The sequence below is a fragment of the Vombatus ursinus genome, unplaced genomic scaffold, assembly GCF_900497805.2.
Source record: "Vombatus ursinus unplaced genomic scaffold, bare-nosed wombat genome assembly UNPS02014809.1, whole genome shotgun sequence".
Lineage (NCBI taxonomy): Eukaryota > Metazoa > Chordata > Mammalia > Diprotodontia > Vombatidae > Vombatus > Vombatus ursinus.
In genome coordinates this window covers 19,529,782-19,548,472 of record NW_020954587.1, presented here as the reverse complement: position 1 = coordinate 19,548,472, position 18,691 = coordinate 19,529,782, and the positions used below count along the sequence as shown (strand labels likewise).

The 18,691-nt window shown below is 37.4% G+C and overlaps 1 protein-coding gene across 7 annotated transcripts in view; it reads left to right on the top strand.

Moving 5' to 3' along the window:
• The window catches only part of TTC3 (tetratricopeptide repeat domain 3), a 145,168-nt gene that overhangs the window by 73,739 nt on the left and 52,738 nt on the right, over positions 1 to 18,691 (top strand). For all 7 annotated transcript variants that reach the window (XM_027875434.1, XM_027875435.1, XM_027875436.1 and 4 more), the window contains 6 exons: positions 3,145 to 3,237; positions 5,912 to 5,976; positions 6,216 to 6,352; positions 12,500 to 12,817; positions 15,172 to 15,438; positions 17,528 to 17,574. In XM_027875434.1, the coding sequence (XP_027731235.1) occupies positions 3,145 to 3,237; positions 5,912 to 5,976; positions 6,216 to 6,352; positions 12,500 to 12,817; positions 15,172 to 15,438; positions 17,528 to 17,574 (927 nt within the window). The remainder of the gene's footprint in view (positions 1 to 3,144; positions 3,238 to 5,911; positions 5,977 to 6,215; positions 6,353 to 12,499; positions 12,818 to 15,171; positions 15,439 to 17,527; positions 17,575 to 18,691) is intronic.

The following is an 18,691-nucleotide window of genomic DNA, read 5'->3' as shown; positions in this document are numbered from 1 at the left end:
CATGTTCTCTCATCCATGTTAAATACTTCTGTCCTATAACCCTTCTTCATATGGCATGAACTTGAGGCCCTTCACAATTCTGCCTTCTTTTCTCTGAATGTTCTTTAGCCTATCAGTAGCCTTAAAAAGTGGTACTCAGAATTGAACACAATGTTCCAAATTGAGAGAAGAGTGAGTAGCATTGTCACTTTGAATGCTAGGCCTCTCTTAATGCAGCCTAAGTTTGCGTTAGCTTTCTTGTTGCTTTTTCAACACAAGACTGATATTGAGCTTGCAATCCACTAAAGCCTCCAGGTCATTTTTAGATGAAATGGTGTTTAGCCACGTCTGCTTGTTATAGATAACTTGATTTTGTTAACCCAAATGTAAGGCTTTATATTTATCCTTGTTAAAATAATATCATCCTGTAGATTAGTGGTGTTAAACTCAATAGAAACAGGGACCAATAATCTGTACGTAAGGATCCCTTTAAGCTGCGTATTGACATAGTTTTAAAATGTTGTATTATCTAAGTTTTATTATATTTTAATTTATTTTGTTAAATATCTCTTATTTACATTTTAATCTGGTTCAGGCCACACTTGGGAGTTTTGTGGGCCACAGCTGGCCCACAGGCCACTTATTTGGCACCTGTCCTCTAGATTAGGGCATTTTCATCATTAATGGAGCTAAAGAGCTTTAACAATAAAGTAGAAAACAGATATCTTTTTTTTTTTACATGTTTAATGTTTATTGAAAATTACTTACTAGACATCATAGTAGGTGCTAAGGGAAGAGTTGTTGTTTTTGTTGTTGTTTTTCCCCAAATTTATTTGTTTATTTTTAGTTTTCAACATTCACTTCCACAAGATTTTGAGTTCCAAATTTTCTCCCCATCTCTCTCCTCCCCCCACCCCATGATGGCCTGCATTCTGATTCCACCTTCACCCAATCTGTTCTCTCTGCTATCCCCCCCCCTTATTCCCATCCCCTTCTATTTTCCTGTAGGGTAGGATAGATTTCTATACCCCTTCTATACTCTGTGTATCTTATTTTCCAGTTGCATGCAGAAACACTTTCTAACATTTGTTTCTAAAACTTTGAGTTCCAGAAAACAGATTTCTTAAAAGGGCATACTGAGTACCCAGGTTTTTAAGTGCTTTTGCAGTCAAGATTTGTTTTATTTTGATTTTTTAATATATAATAGCAAGTAATAATTTACTTCAAATTTCATTAACTAACACTAGTTTTAAAACTTAGGATCTCAAAGAAAATACGTTTTGTTTAAGATCCTGACTTGCTCTGTGTTTATTTTGGTTTTAATGTAGGGATTTGTGTAAAAAAAAAATTAGTATCTTAACTGTCAGGTTGAAAAAACTCTTTGAACAAGTCAATTCCTCTCCAGGCCTTAGTTTCCTTATCTCTAAAATGAGAGAACTAGACCATATAACCTTTCAGCTCTTCCAGGCCCTTCCAGCTCTAAACGTATGGTCTTATAAACATTTAAAACATTTAACGAAGATTTTAGGAGCAATGAAAAAAAGTGAAAAATTAAATTAAATTTTACACTGACACTTGATTATCTCAGTATGCTTCTAGTGATAAAAGACAATTTTATATACCCACCATATATTAGCACATGATGTTTCCACTTCTTCGTCACTCACTGTCTTTATCCTCTTGTAATCTGACTTCTGTTCTTCCATTTCTAATGAAACTTCTCCCTCTCAGTCACTAATAATTGCCTTAGCACATAATTCAGTCAGTGGTTTTTGTGTCACAACCTACTTAACCTTTCTTTTAGTAATAACACCGTTGATCTCTCTCATCTCTCTTAGTTTCTTTGACTTCATACTTTCCTGGGTCTGCTGCCGTTCTGACAGCTCCTTCTCTCCTTTGCTGACTTCCCATCCTTTTTTCCCCAAGACTCTCTCCTTGGGGCTCTTCTTATTCTAGACTACTTTCCACAGGATAGCTTCGTCTGGATGTTGCCCTAATATTTCAAATTTAACATGTCCAAAAATGAATTTAAGTTTTTTTTAAAAAACAAAAATCATTATTGATATTCTTAAAAATGTTTTGCTATCACTTTCCAAAACACATGAACACATTATTAATGCTTTATATTACACTTGTGATCCATTGCCTTTCTCCTAAGAGGAAAAAGTCCTCTGAACTGATATGTGGTTACTACATTGATCAGATTTCTGGTGTTTCTCAGTGTTGTTTCCTTTGTATTATGGTCATTGTATAAATTCTTATCCTGGTTTAAGTTACTTCACTTTGCATGAGTTCTTATAAATCATCACTTTGTTTATGTGAGAGATATTAAAAAATAAATTTGAGATTAAACATAGTTAAGGCATCCGTTAGAGAGCCATGTGTAGTAATTAAAATATTCAGTTTCTTCATTTTTTAAAAAAAGAGAATAAACAATTATGTCATTCAGGATTTGTAACAAGATATTTTGATAAGTAAAACAAATGTGTTTGGGATGTAATGCAAATGTGTAAGAATAATTAATATAAACTTGGCTTCCTTCAGGAGAATTGTATTATTTCAGAGTATTTATTACAGCTGTTTCTGGAGAAATATGTAAGTTTTATTACTGAGTTCAGAATTGGAATTGAGTTCACTTCTCATTATGCCTATGACTGAACCTTTATTTTTTTAGGGATTACTAGAAATCTACAAAACAGACAGGATGAGGGAACATAAGGGCTTTTTTCACCCAAGCCACAAATAGCAGAATCCTTAAAAAAAAAAAGTATTTTCAGTTCCAAGTACTGACAACTAGCTGTAGGGAACAGAAGGTTCCAAAAATAGAGGCTGCTTACTTCCCTGAAATACTGACCTCTGGGACACAGGTGACACCTATGTTTGCATAATCAAATTGAGTTGTTCCAAGATTTAGCCTCTTGAACCTTGTAAAAGAAAACTTACCACAGTGTGTTAGCCATAATTTGTCATATACCTTTGAATTTAAGTTCTATAAAACTGGAAATAAAAGAATACATGCTGTCTTTATGACATTCATGTCCTTTTTGTTTTCTTAAGTAGTCTTTTCCTTAAAGTTTCTTGCCTTTTATGTTCTATTTTTACTTCAGAAAATATAATTTAACTTCCTTTCACTGTGATGTTATATTTCCTATTTCCAATTTACAGGATTTTCTCCAAGGAACATGTCTTACTCCTGATTGTAGGGGTATTATTTCTAAGATTGTTATCTTTGGTGCAACTGGTCATATTAAATGTGAAGTAAGTATCTCCTAAAAACAGGATCTGAGTAAGTTGATAATATTTACATGTAGCCCCTGTGACTCACTTGCTTGTGGACCACCTCCTCCCCCCCAAATTACCTCAGTTTATACTTTGAAGACCAGAAAAAAATACACTTATTTCAAAGCAGTGGTGTTTAGTAAAATAGCATGATAATAAAATGACACTAGAGAATTCCTCCCTTCTTTGAGCATGTCCTCGCACAATAGACACCCTGAGTGAGAAGAGAGGACATGCGTAGGAGTTGTGTAGGACATTCTTGTGATCAGGGCACACACCCTGAGGGGCCATTCATGCCTCCAGTGCCGCAGAGCTGCCATTGTCTTCTGTGAGACTTCGTCCTGGCCAGGCGTCACTCCTCAGATGCTCCCCACAAGGCTTCATGTATGCTGTTCCTCAGCAGATTTCATTGCTTTAGCAGATCTTCCGTTATGTTCAGTCAGTCACTTAATGTTCTTTCCACCACACAGCAACAAAAAATATTGTAGTTTTTCAGACACTTCTACCATCCTGGATAATGCTGTAGTTAATAAACCTCTCTATCAGCCAGCACTCTGTCACCCACTGGACCTCAGCTGAACCGAAGTAATATGGTCTCACACTGAGGTGCAGTATTCAGAACTTCCTGCTGCTCTCCCCACTATCATCCCAAGGTGCTGTGGTGGGAAACATGTCTTTTCTTCAGGGGAGCACCCTAGCTGTCCTCAATCAGTTCTCAGCCAGTGATTATGAAGCTCAGGCAGTGCCTGGGAAATGATTCCTTTCACCCAGGCCGTTTACAGAAGATAGCAGGTGGCCAAGCCAAAATCTCTTCTGCTTTTTGATCTCTTCTTTTAACTACTTGCTTCTCTGCTGTGTAGAGAGAATAGATTATGATTTGTTGCTGGGAGAAGTGGAGGGAGAAATCACCAGCCTTTCCTGCCTAATCTAATCAAGCCTTTGTAATTTACATGGAAGGGAGGAATGTATTGGAAGAGTTTCTTTGCAGCAGTTTCATTCAGCTTTTTTTTTTTTTTTTTTTTGCTTAAAGAAATAGAGTTCTGGGGATAGTTTTCTCAGTCATGATATGGTTAAGACATGAGAACTAAAATAAGTTTATGACAATAGGAGTGGAAATGAGGGGCTCAAAGGAGATAGAATAAGAGTGAGTAGTTAAAAGCAAATTTCAAATATAAAACATGATTTCAGTCTGGGCATTTGTTATCTTCTTTGAGTAACTGAACTAAGGGGGAAAGAGTTTCATAGTCACTGGCTAAGAGAACCAACTAAGGAGAGCTGTAGTCTTACCCAGCACAAACTCCTACTGAACAGAGAACATAGTACCTCATCTGATGGCTGTGGTCAGGACACAGTTGGAGACTGAAAGGGCAGTAGTCCTCCCCTCCAGGAGAAAAGCTTACTAGCCACAGCATTCCTGGTGAATTTTGGACAGGATGTAAAGTGACCCTGACAATGACCTGGAGGGGAGATGTGATGCCCATCAACAAACAGCAGAGAACAAGAGTTAACTTGATGATGTCTTTAGAAAATACCAGTAGCTCGGCAGTGGCAGAGGCAGAAGTTGAGGTGGCTAGGTGGAGCAGTAGATAGAGCACTGGGCCTGGAGTCAGCAAGACCTGAGTTCAAATCCAACCTTAAGCACTTACTAACTCTGTGACCCTAGACAAGTAACTTAATCTCTCTCTGCCTCATTTTCTTTGACTGCAAAGTAAGGATAATAATAGCATCTACCTCACAGAATTGTAGTGAGGATTAAATAAGATAATATTTGTAAAAGCTCTCAGTACAGTGCCTTGCAGGTAGTAGGTGCTATACAAATACTTATCCCCTTCCCCTTCATCTGCATGTAGGCCCTGGCCATGTGTACCCAAATGTGTTCCTTATGCAAGCCCACTCTTCCCACGGAAAGTGTGTTTATTTGTGAGTTTATGAGGAGAATGTCCTGTGGTTATTTTATTACTGTGCTATTTTATCAAAAGCTTTGGTGTTACTAAGTTTGCTTTCTAGTTCACTAGTAAAAGTAAACACATTGGTGGAGGCTTGTGAACCTTAGTTTAGAGAAGATTCTGATGACTGAAAACCTGGGATAGCTTTCTGATGTCCTATGAGAGAAGCAGGTTCTTGGGGAGACATAAGGAATTCTTGGTCTTTTAGAAAGTTAAGCCAAGCCTTTATCTGTGTGTTATGAATAGCACCTGTTAAAGAATGTGGTGTGTTTTTGTTTTGTGCATTATTCATTATTATAGGGAGGAAAAGGTTTTTTTCTGCTTTTCTTTTATTCTTATTGTCAACTTTGTTTTCATAATCATTTTGTTCTTAAGAGTAGAAGAGTAGCATTTCCACCTTTATTCTCTTTAGAGGATAATTTTAGCAGGAATAATTTTCCGAAACTAGAATTTATCATTAAAAAGTTATCACTCATAACTTAAGTAGTTGGTAGGGCATTCTTTTATTTTTCATCTTTACAGTTAAATTGATTACGATGCACCTTCATTTAACTCTTCAGGGTTTTTCATTGATTAACCATTATGAGTTTTCTACTATTTGTGAACTTATGAAATATTTAATGTTTTTCTGACGTGTCTTTTGCTGTTTAAATAACTATATGGAAATGTGAATCAAATTCTAGATATTATCTTTCCTTTATTTAAAGTTTGAACATAGAGTCACAAAAGAAAGGGATCCACCAAGACCTGTCATGAAGCAGAAATGTTCTAGGTAAGAATTCTAACTGAAAGATCAGTAGATGAAAGACTGGAATTAGAATATAATTGTGTTAAATTCAGTTTTCTAGATTATGCTATTTTAAAGTATCTTTTCTACATTTCAAAAATGTTTAAGAAAGAGCTTTTGGTAAATTTCTAAGAAATTTAAAACTTGAAGGGGATCATCCTAGAGATATATGTGCCTATTGTTTATGCATCAACTAATTTTCATTAACTGGTAATGTTTATTAGCTTAGAGAAGTTAAAAGTTAAAGAAGAAAGAAAAGTAAAAAGAAAACTTCAAAAAAAAGAAGCAAGAAAAATAGCAAAAGAGAGAATGGAAGAGAAAAGTAGAGAAAACAGCTCATCTAAGCATGGTGACCGTAAAGGTACACAGAACTTCATGGTATTTGTTTGAATAATATATTTACACATCAGATAGTCTTATGTAATTGAGTATATCTTTGGTAACTATATTGATTTCTAGTTCAGATTTTAAACAGTGATCACTAACAATGTACTAACCAGTTAAGAAGTTTTAAGTGCAAGTGCTTTGTTCTAGGAACTGTGCTAGATGCTGGGTATACAAATACCAAAAAAAAAAAAAAAAAAGAAACACTTCCTACCCATAAAGAGCTTAAATTTTAATGGCTTCACTTCTCAAGTTAATACTTTCTCATTTGAACTTAGCAGTAACATTGCAATAGGTTTTAGAAACCCTAATTTAGGCAGGTTGGTATGCTAGACAGATAGCCAGCCTTGGAGTCAAGAAGACCTGAGTTTAAGTCCTATTCAGTGATGGACAAGTCATTTAACCTCTAGTGCTCCAGGCACCTCTAGGTTTCTAATCTGCATGGGTAGAAAGAGCTTCCATACCAAGAATTTCATACACTGAACAACTACAATATTAACTAGCATGTATATAGAGCTTGAAAGTTTACGTATATGTGTGTGTGTGTGTGTATACATACATACATACATACATCTTCATTAATCCTTATAATAACCCTGTGAGGCAGGTGCTGTTATTATCCCCATTTTACAATTGAAGAAACTGAGAAGTTAAGTGATTTGCCCAACATCACTGCTGTGTTTGTCTGAGGCAGCATTTGAACTCATATTGTCATCCTCACTCCAGAATGGCGCTCTAGTCACTATGCGTCTTTATCACCTACGAAGAAATCAGAGGTCAGGACCAAATAGAGTAGCCCTTAGGAGGCTTGGCTGGCAGGGCCATGATGGGCAACTCAAGCAAGAGAGTCTTTCATCAACCTGAATCAACCCATCATGTTCTCATTGCACATTCTTGTTGAATGTTCTTCTTGGGCTGTGGCTAAGAAATTATGAGAGAATCATCTAAGGAGGAAGCATTAAGGTAGCGTACAATGTGTGAAGTAGTGTGTGTATGTAAGTCTGTGAAGTAGAATGAAGTTCCCATAAATACTTACTCCGTCATGAGTCCTCCCTCTAACAAAGAAAAACAGTTCAGCCAAAAGAACTTTATGGTGACCACATCTAACAGTGTATGTGGAGGGAACTTGGATTGGAAAATAAGAAACATGGCACGTCCCATTGAGGATGTTCTGTTTCTGCATCATCCTGAGGTACAGAGTGCCCGACTGTGGGCTTTCTTCAGCGCTCTGGAGGACTTTGTCAGATCTGACAAACCCAGAATTGTCAGCTCCTGCCTCCTGTCCAGAAGCTCCCAGGCCATGCTGTCACCTGCTCCTACCTACTGTAAGGCAGATCTCCTGGGCTTCACATGATAAAACATAACTACCTGCACCCAGGTTGAAGGTGGAAGGAACAGTCTAATTGGATTAATTAGACCTGAATAATCTAATCATTTGTCTCTCTTAACAGCCCTCTACCCAGCGTCTCATCCTCTGGACTCATTCCTCCATGGTTGGCGTAATCATCACTTCACCATATTCATCCCACTCCCTACTGCTAGCTTCCTTAGTCCCATCCACCTCAACCCATCTCTACATGATGCCTCCCTCTCACTGTCTTCTAAACTCTTCTGCAGTCTGACTTCTGGCCTTCTCGTTCATCTAAAACTGCTCTCTCCAAAGTTGCCAGATCTTACGGTCTTTTCTCAGTCTTTATCCTTATCAACCTCTTGGCATCTTTTGACACTGTTGATCAACCTCTTTTCTTAGATATTCTAGAGAGAAGTCTCTAGATTTTTATGATACTGCGTTATCCCAGGTCTTCTACCTATCCAGTTTCTTTTTAGTATTCCTTTAGCTTGATCTTCATCGAGGTCTTGTCTGCTAACTTTGGGTGTCTTCTCAGGTTCTGTCCTTGGTCGTTTTTCTTCCACCTTATGTTGTTTTGCTAGGTCAGCTCCCATAGATTCAATTAACATCTCTATGCAGATGATTCTCTGATCTATGTATCCAGCCTTTAGCTCTCTACTGACCTCTGGTCTTGCATCACCAATTGCCTTTTTGAACTGTATGCCTCATTGACTTCTTAAATTTAACATGTCCAGAGCAAAACTCATTATCTCTCTTTTTAAAAATTCTTAAAAATATTTTGTTTTCAGCCAAAATCCACCTTCTTACTATTCTCCACCCTCCCCTTTAACTCCCTTCCCCTATTGAGAACACAATAAAAACAAAATCTATTACAAACATAATTCAAACCAAATTTCCAATTGACCATGTGCAAAAAAAATTTTTTTCATTCTTCATTCTGAGTCCTTCACATCCATCAGAAGGTAGGTAGCATATTTCATCATGAGTCCTCAGTTATTCTGGTTAGCCATTATGCTGATAAGAGTATTCTTATGTTCAGCATAATAGTATTCTAAAATATTTATGTAACATAACATATTCAGCCATTCTCCAGTTTATGGTCACCCCCTCATATTCCCATTTTTGCCACCTCAAAAAGAGCTATAAATATTTTTGTGCAGCCTTAGAATTTGTTTTGCTTAGGACTAATTTCTCCCTTATTCTCTAATTCTCCTTTCTTCCCTTCCCTACCTATTTCCCTTTTAAGTGAAATGTACTTCTGTTCTTCTCTCCTTATAAGTAAGAGTGAAGTTCAGGTATCAGCTGCTCCCCCCACCCCGCCCCAACCTTTCTACTTTGTTTGTATAAATGTCTATTTGTACACCCTGATTAAATGAGATAATTTCCCCTAACCTTCCTTTCCTTTCCTTTCCTTCCTAATATATTTCTTTTCTCCCTCTTTCCATTCTTCTTTTAAGATCAAGATCCTATTCCCTAATTAAAGGGTTATTCAACTGCTGCTAGTCATTCCTACTTTATCTCCCTTATCAACTCACTATCCCACTCCACTTTGGACCTTCCGACCCTTTTTATTCCTCCTCAAACCTCCTATGGCTCCCCCACCTCTCACTCACTTAGCAGAGGACCTTGGTATATTTTACAGAAAAAATGAGACCATTTGCTAAGAGCTCTCCCTCTTCTCCCCTCTTCTTCACCTGTCCCTCAAATGCCTTCAGCCCTTACCTCCTCCTTCATCCCTGTCTGACGTGATGAAGTGGCCTTATCCCTTACCAAGTCTAACCCAACTTGTTCATGTGATCCAATTCTATCCTGTTTCCAATAGAATGCCCCTTTTGTGATCTCTAATCTTTCACGTATTATCAATCTTTCCCCCTCTACTGGCTCATTCCCTGCTGCATACAAATATGCCCATGTCCCCCCATCCCTGAAAAAAAATAACTCACTTGATCCTTCCATCCCTATTAACCATCATCCCATTTCCCTTCCTCTCTTTGTAGTGAAACTGCCCAAAAAGCCCATTTACAGTAGGTGCCTCCACTTTCTCTCCTTCCATTCTCTTACAGTATGCCTTCCAACCTTATCATTCCATCATCTCCAAAGTTACTAATGATCTCTTTAGTTGCCAAATCAAATCACCTTTTCTTTATCCTCATTCTCCTTGACCTCTCTGTAGCCTTTGACACTTGATCACTCTCTTTACCTTGATCCTCTTCTCTCTCTAGGTTTTTAGGACACTACCCTCTCCTGCTTTTCCTTCTATCTCCTTTTCTGGATCTTCCACCAGACCTCACCTACTTACTGAAGGTGTGCCCCAGGGTTCTGTCCTGAGTCGTCTTCTCTTCTCCCTCTATACTATGTCCCTTGGATCTCATCAGCTCCCATAGATTTAACTACCGTCTTTATGCTGATATTTCTCACATATGCCTATCCTTCCCTAAACTTTCTGCTAACCTCCAGTCTCACATCTCCAACTATCTTTCAAATATCTCAAACTGGATGTCCAAGAGAGATCTTAAACTAAATGCATCTAAAACAGAACTCATTATCTTATCTCCAAAATTCACCCCTCCTTCCCTAATACTGTAGAAAATCCCTCAGACTTACAACCTAGGAGTCTTCCTTGACTTTTCTCTCTCTCTCTCACCCCCCATATCCAATCCATATCCACTCCCCAAATCCAAATTGCCAAGGCCTGTCAATGTCACCTTGGCAACATCTCTTAAATATATCCCCTTCTCTCCTCTGACATTGCCACCATTCTTGTATAGATCCTTGTCACCTCATGCCCAGACTATCGTAATAGCCTGCTGATGCTTGTCTCAAGTCTCTTCTCACTCCAATCCATACTTCATTCAGCCAACAGAGTTATTTTGCCGAAGTACAGCTCCATCCATATCACTCCTCTAATCATTAAATTTCTGTGTCTCCCTATTGCCTCCAGGATCAAATGCAAAATTGTCTTTTTGGAGTTCAAAGCCCATCATAACCCAGCCCCCTTCTAGCTTTCCATTCTTCTTAACCTTTATTGCCTGCCACTTGTTGTTCCATTAACAAGATACCCTATCTTTCAGCTTTGGGCACTTTCTCTGACTGTCCCTGTGCCTAGAATGTTCGCTTCATCTCCATTTCTTCTAGCTTCGCTGGCTTGTTTTTAAGTTCCAGCTTAAATCCATCTTTTGCAAGAAGCCTTTTCCAATCCATCTTAATTGTGGTGCCTTCCCACTCTTACTCTTTTCCTGTTTATCCTAAATATAGCTTGTTTGTACGTAATTGTTTGTTTGTTGTCTCTCACCGTTAGATTGTGAACTCCTTGAGGGCAGGGACTGTCTTTTGTCTCTTTTTGTGTCCCCAGTGCTTAGCACAGTTCATGACACATAGTGTTGATTCGCTGGCTATTCTAGTGTCACATCTACACAAGCAAGCCAGTAAAGAACATTTGTTAACAAGTATTGCAGAAAAGAGAAGGCATTAGTTTAGCAAAATTCAGAGTAATTCAAATAGACAGGCACTCCATTAAAGATATCTACCCTATGTTGAAAGCTCTTGACTCACATTTTAAAGATAAAATATCTCATATACCATGATAACTTTACTTTGGCAGATATTGTACTGTGAACTTTATTATTTCATAGTTTACCTGGTATTTTGAGAAAAGGAAAAATAATGTGTCTTACTGATTTTGTCACTTTCAGCATTAGCTAGTCATCAGATATCTGCTTATTGTTACTTTCGTCAAGCATAAAATGTATACTAATACTGATTAGAATGCCATCCTCTTGCTCTGGTGCACACCCTGAAGAGTAATTGAGAATTGTTTTTAAAAATGGAAATATTCGGGTCAGCTGGGTGGTGCAGTGAATAGAGCACTGGCCCTGGAGTCAGTAGGACCTGAATTCAAATCCAGCCTTAGACACTTGACACTTACTAGCTGTGTGACCCTGGGCAAGTCACTTAACCCCAATGCCTAGGGCCCCACCCCCCAAAAAATGGAAACATTCTGCACCTCAGAATTCACTTAGGTAAATTGTTCTAGTCTCTTATTTGTAAGCTAATATTTTTGATAATATGGTCAAGTGTCCATGTTAAGTTTAAAATTTATGGCCTTTTTATGTAAAGACACAATTAGTAAAAAAATAAAATTTAATTCAAATGAAGTTCTAAATTAACTTTTTTGTCTCTCACTTTTGATAAAAATTTTCTGCCAGTGGCTCTGAATCTACATCTATATCTACAGTACTTTCAATAGTTACTCCCATTTGACTTATTTGTTGTTCTATATTTAAAAGTTCATTTTTTATCTAGCATTTATAGTAGTTTATTAAGTGATATTTAAAATGAAGCCAACAATACAGAAAGGGAGATGTATTTCTTTGAAAATATTTGTCACCGAGCAGTTAGATGGCGCAGTGGATAGAGCACCAGCCCTGAAGTCAGGAGGACCTGAGTTCAAATCTGGCCTCAGACCAAACACTTGACACTTAACTAGCTGTGTGACCCTGGACAAGTCACTTAACCCCAATTGCCTAAAAAAAAAAAAATTTGTCACCTAGTAAATATAATATTACAAAAAGGGGACATTGGACTAAATAAACTCTAAGGTTTCTTTCAACCCTAAATCTATTAAATTAAAAATAAGTTTAAAAAAATCTATATGTATGCACATACAACATACTATATAATGTGGTGTTATAGTTAGTCTTCCTCAACTTATTTAATGAGTGATCACATTATTTCACTTGACTAATCCTGCTGTATATGGTAATTCTATTTTAGGATTTGTGCAAAGTTGCCCAGTTCCTGATGATAGGATTTTGCAGTGTATAAAACAAAATGCTGATCAAATTAAATCTGGCATCCAGGACGCTTCCAAACTTCTCAGAGAATTGCTCTCTTGGAAGGTAATAAACACGGAGGATTATGCAGATTCTGTTTTTAATGGCAGTTTGCTAGCTGAAACAGTGGAGCGTCTCCTCGAACATTTGATACGGAAAAACAATAGAGTAAACACAAGAATTTTTCTGCATGTTTTGAGTGAGATCGAAGAAATAAATCCCAAACTACGTGACTGGATCCAGAAACTCAATAGTTTAGGTATGTCACTTCCTTCTAGAGAAACTAATTTTGTATATTGAATGATCAATCTGATTTTTTAAAAAAATTTTCTTTGCCATTTGTAATGTATAGAGGTTTTTAAATGAAGAGCTGTAATGGTCTTAGGAGAAAATTAATACTGCAGGGAGACAGCATGGTATTCAGAGCTTGAGTTCCTTGCTTTGAATCCCAGATCTGTCTTTACAATCTATGTGATCTTGAGCCAAGCATGTTTAGTCCTTGGCGCCGTCATCTGCAGAACATCTGAGGGGGTGGAACTAGATGACCTCCAGTGCCCTTTTTTAACTGTAAATTTATGATTGTGTTTTATAGGGGTTTTTTTTAAACTTGCAAGTAAACTTTAAAATTGTTAAAAATAGGTATAGCTTTATAGTCAGTTCAATTGAACAAATAAATTAAAAGCTTACTGTTCTTGCTAAAATTGGGAAAGAAGAGGAGTTTTAAAAGGGCTAAAATTATCTCAAAAGTAAATTCTGATCCTGAGTAAAAGAAAAATACCACGTGGTTGATGTAGAGCATAAGGGGAGACTTTGTTAGGGTTTCTTAACCTATTTTGTGTCATGGGTTCCTTTAGTAGTCTGGTGAATCTTTTAGACTCCTCATAGCTACAGCTGTGAAAATAATAGCTAGTATTTGTATGGTGTTTTTAAGGTTTGCAAAGTGCTTTACAAATGTTATCTTATTTGACACTTACAACATCCCTGGCAGGTAGGAGCTGTTCTTTCACCCATTTTTACAGATGAGGAAATCGAAGCAAACAGAAGTTAAGTGACTTGACCAGGGTGACTTTGTCACCTAAGTACCTAGTCAAATCTAGTAATTAAATGTAACCGCCAGAATAGAAAAGGAAGGCATGTTTTGGATAAAAAATCTACCACCTTTCTGAAGTTGTTACTGCTACCTACATGAAGGCTTTTGTGAGCCTCTTCTCCCCTTATCCCGGCCCAAACTGCCAGTGCCCTCCTTTATTCTCTAATTCTCTATATTACATACTTAAATAGGTACCTATCATCTCCCCCAACAGAATATCATCTCTTTGAAAGTAAAATTCATTTAGTTTTTTTTAAAATTTATATCAAGCCCTGAGCAGTTTCTGTCACAGAGTGATTGCTTGATCAGTACTTATTGATTGTTTGGTGTGCTAAGCTGCCGACTGCTGTCTTGATTTGTTGGCCGTCTGGTGCTATGTGGTGACTAACTTGAGCCATTGATGGGGAGAGAGCTTTTAATAGCAACCATCAAATCTTGAAAGCAGCAGGGAGGTAGAAGAAGCAGTAGCCGTTGGCCGGAATGCCGTCTTTAGCATATTGGCTCTATGTTGCCAGACTCTGTCTTTCTGGCTTCACTGGCAGTGTAATGTGCTATATATTATAAAAGTGCAGTAAAATTTTATACTTTATACTATTTGGATTCAACAGAATTCAGTTTGCATTAGTGTACAGATAAAGTATGAGAAACTTAAATTTTCTTACTTAATTACTTAAAATACTTAAATACTTAGATAGGGATAGCAACTAAAACTAGACTGTGGTCCTAAGCTATTTGCTTTAATGACTAGATAAAAATTAACATAACCAAGCAGTTCATTGGTAAATTAGGTAGATAATGTACTATCCTGATTTCTGTCCTTCCACTGGACTTTGATGATTCTGGAAGAGAGAGTGAGGCTGAGGATGACTTAGTGAAACTCGGCCTCACTTAAATCCAATTCCCAATTCACTCAAAAGTCAAGCTATCACCCTGTGATGTCATTGGTCCTCCTCAAAAATGAACGACAAACGACAGTAATGAAATTCTTTCTAGCTCCGGGACTATCATGTTGCAAGAATAAACGACCTTTATGGTCACTTCTGGTTCTCTTAAAATTTTATTTTTTGTTATTGTTGGGGCTGGTAGGTAGCACAGTGAGTAGGGTGCCAGACCTCGAATCAAGAAGACAGATCTTCCTGAGTTCACATCTGGCCTCAGATACTTATTAGTGGTATGAACCTGGGCAAGTCACTTGCTTGCCTCAGTTTCCTCATCTGTAAAATGAGCTGGAGAAGGAAGTGGAAAATCACTCCAGTGTCTTTGCCAAGAAAACCCTGAAATAGGGTCACAAAGAATAGGACATGACTGAAACAACTGAACAACAAATTTTAAATGCTTTCTCCTAAAATATTATTTACATTATTCATTTCTGTTTTGCTTTATTAAGCAAAGATAACTTCACAGCAAAGGTAAAATGGGTATTTTTTCAATAGTGGAAATTTAAGAGAAGTATATTCATTCCCTGTTTAACTCCTTAATAAGAAATAATTATGTTTTGATCAAGGATTTTTTTTTTATTTCAGGTTTGGATGCTACACGGATGTTTTTTTCTCGTCATGGTGATTCTATTAAAAAGCTTGATTTTAAACTTGTAACTGTTCTCTGGGTTGAAAAATATGGTCATAAACTAGACCACATAATCGCCAGTTGTGAAGAGAAAAAGATAGTTGAATATTTCAGTAATCCAGGATCATTGAAGGACGCTCGCTATATAATATGGCTATTAGAAGAAAATAGAGAGAAGTTTCCAGCACTGCATAATGCTTTAGATGAATTCTTTGATATAATGGGTATGTAACCACAGCAACAGTATAGCACACTTTCACCTAAGCTTTTATTCTGCCTTTTATTCTGCCTAACCTTAGGTAATTCTTACAAGTTAAGGAGACTAAATTTTCAAATATGAGCTTGAATTTTCCATCTGTAATGAATTTCATCTTTTATTTCAGAAATAGGAATAAAAATGTCATCAACTTTATGTTGGAGGAACTGTGTACCATATATTCAGATAGAATAATGGGGTTTTGTTCGCAGTGTACTATTGTTGTGGGTAAATAAAGTTTATGAAAAATGAAACTTCACTTTAATTATGACCTTTCCTTATTCTTATTTTCCCAGAAAAAAATAATGAAATTATGTTTTTAATTATATGTATATCTTAGGACTTTCTACTGAGGTGTTCTTATGGGACGCATACCTTCTGGGACGAAGGCTGTGGTATGAGAGTACAAGCTCTGGCAGGTTCTGCCAGGCTAAAGAGTCTTTGAGAGAAGGGTTGGAAATGAACCGTGTATTTGTTGTCTGGAGACCAGCCTAGCTAAGTGTGGAGAGGTTCATCCTCAGGATGCCCCCCAAAATGACAAATGGTTAAGCTACAGCAACTCTCAAAGACTTTACTTAGTTATAGAAGGGTTGTATCCTTCATCAGTGAGTGGTAGGACCACTCCAATATTAATGACAGTTCAACTTCTTAAAGTATTTTAGTGTTTAGATCAGTTTGGTTGGTTAGGATGTTGGTAAAATTTGAAGTTTGGCTATTTTAAAGGCCTTTTTGTATGTATAAGTTAATGTAGTCACTCAAATTGATATTCATTATGTAAAAGTATATTACTTAAGATGGAAAACACGGAACCTATTCAAAAAATGTTTCATGTATAAAACTCAAGAAAATATTTGACTGCTTTGGTATCAGTTAATGTGTATCAAAGTCAGTATGGAACTTTTTTAGCATAAGAATAGTGTAATATTAGTTTTTATATGCCACATGGTATTTGTTTTAATGAAAGCCTATAAATGAGTGACAGTGTTGTAGTCAAAAATACAATAACTTGGAAAACAGGAGGCCTGAGTTGTAGTCCAAGCTCTGGCACTAACCAGCTATGTAATACTGAATAAGTCGCTGAATTCTTCTGTGCTTCAGTTTCCTCATTCCTTCATGCCTGTTTATATGTAATTGCATGTGTGCACGCATGTGCACATGCATGTGTGCCTCAGAAACTAAACTTTTTCTTGCTATCTTATTTTAAGAGGCAAAAATTAGAGGAGGGTCAGGGGGAAACTACAAAGTGGTCCAGAAATCATATGTTGTTTGACTCCGTCGGTTAGTAGACTCCTCGTTAAGAGTCTCACACAAAGTAAAGTGGCTTCTAAAGCAATTATTTAATGCTTAGAAAGTAATTTTCTTTCTTTCTTTTTTTTTTTTTTTTTTTTTTTTTTTTTGGCCTAGGCAGTGGGGTTAAGTGACTTGCCCAGGTCTCACAGCTAGTGAGTGTTATGTGTTTGAGGCCGGATTTGAACTCAGGTCTTCCTGAATCCAGGGCCAGTGCTCAATCCACAGAACCACCTAGCTGCCCCCAGGGAAGTAATTTTCAAATTGATACCCAAAATATATAGCCTAAGTTGTACTGCTAATATCATAAATTTTTACCCAAGTGATTGAACTGAGAAAAGCAAATGGTTGTCACAAAAGAACGATCTAAGACAGATAGACTTTAACCCCAGTAAGTCACCTTCTGTGGCATCATCTAGGATAAAAAATAAGAGTACTTTTGGCTGTGGGTGTTTCTGTTGACTGCAGGGAACACCAATCAAAAGTATTTTTTTCAAATCCTGTTTTAACAATTACTCCAGAAGAACTAAAACAGTGTGTTTAGTGGTTCTATCATAAATGTTTTCTGCTCATTTAGTTTGCTATTTAATCACTTTTTGCTCTAGCAGTTTTGCTTTTAGTTTTTTGATCCAAAGTTGTGTAAAGACTAGTAGGTAGTGTGATATTTTGTTCTTCATTTCACGTCTGGGATAATTTCCCCAGTGGTATCAGTATGTTTTGTAAAAACATATACATGAAATTTTCTCATATAATTATTTATCTTTCAATAGATGGCCCTTGCACTATATTGAAGAAACAAGAAAGTGAAGATATTTCAGTAAGTTATTGTTTTGCTATATTGATATTTCATTTTGTAATGTATTCTAGTTCCCTAATATCTCAATGAAAAGAGGTTTTTAGTTTTAAATTTTTATTAATATCTTTTCTTTTTACTTCACCTTCATTTCTGATTGTATCTGTTCCCCAGCCCCCTCCCTAACAAGCCATTCCTGGTAACAGAATTTAAAAAGCAAAAAAATCTCTGCTCCACGTGACCCCCTTAAGTTTCCTCTTCTCCAGATTTAAAATGCCTGTTTCCTTTAATCAGTCTTATATGACAGGGACTCGAGGTCCTTCAGCTTCCTGAATTCCTTCTTCTAGGTACTCTTTAGCTTATCAGTTCTTTAAACTATGGCATCCTCGAAACTGAACCTAATACTCTAGGGAGCAGTACAATGGGACTATCACTTACCTATTCCTGGAAGCTCGCTCTCTCTCTCTCTCTCTCTCTCTCTCTCTCTCTCTCTCTCTCTCTCCCTCCCTCCCTCTCTCTCCCTCTCTCTCTCTCTCTCTCTTTTTTTTGGCTAGGCAGTGGGGTTAAGTGTTGCCCAGAGTCACACAGCTAGTAAGTGTTATGTGTCTGAGGCTGGATTTGAACTCAGGTCTTCCTGAATCCACGGCCGGTGCTCTATCCACTGCGCCACTTAGCTGCCCCATCTGTGTCTCTCTTAATGAAGCCCAAGTTCCCATTGTTGTTCAGTAGTTTCAGTCATGTGTAATTTTCTTGACGCAATTTTGGGGTTTTCTTGGAAAAGGTACAGGGTAGTTTGCCATTTCCCTCTCCAGCTCTTTTTCCTGATCAGGAAACTGAGTCAAACAGGGCCAAGTGACTTGCCCAGGGTCACACAGCTAGTAAGTAAGTACGGTCACATTGGAATTCATGAAGACGAGTCTTCCTGAGCCCTGGCGCTCTATCCACGGCACACTGTGAACCTAGCTGCACGAGATGCCATTAGGTTTTTGGGGTGGTTTTTTTTGTTTTTTTTAGTCATGTCCGACTTTCAGGACTCCAATTGCAGTTTTCTTGGAATAGCTAGGTGATGCAGTGCATAGAGGGCCCAGCCTGGAATCAGGAAGACACCTCTTCATGAATTCAGATCTGGCCTTGGACACTT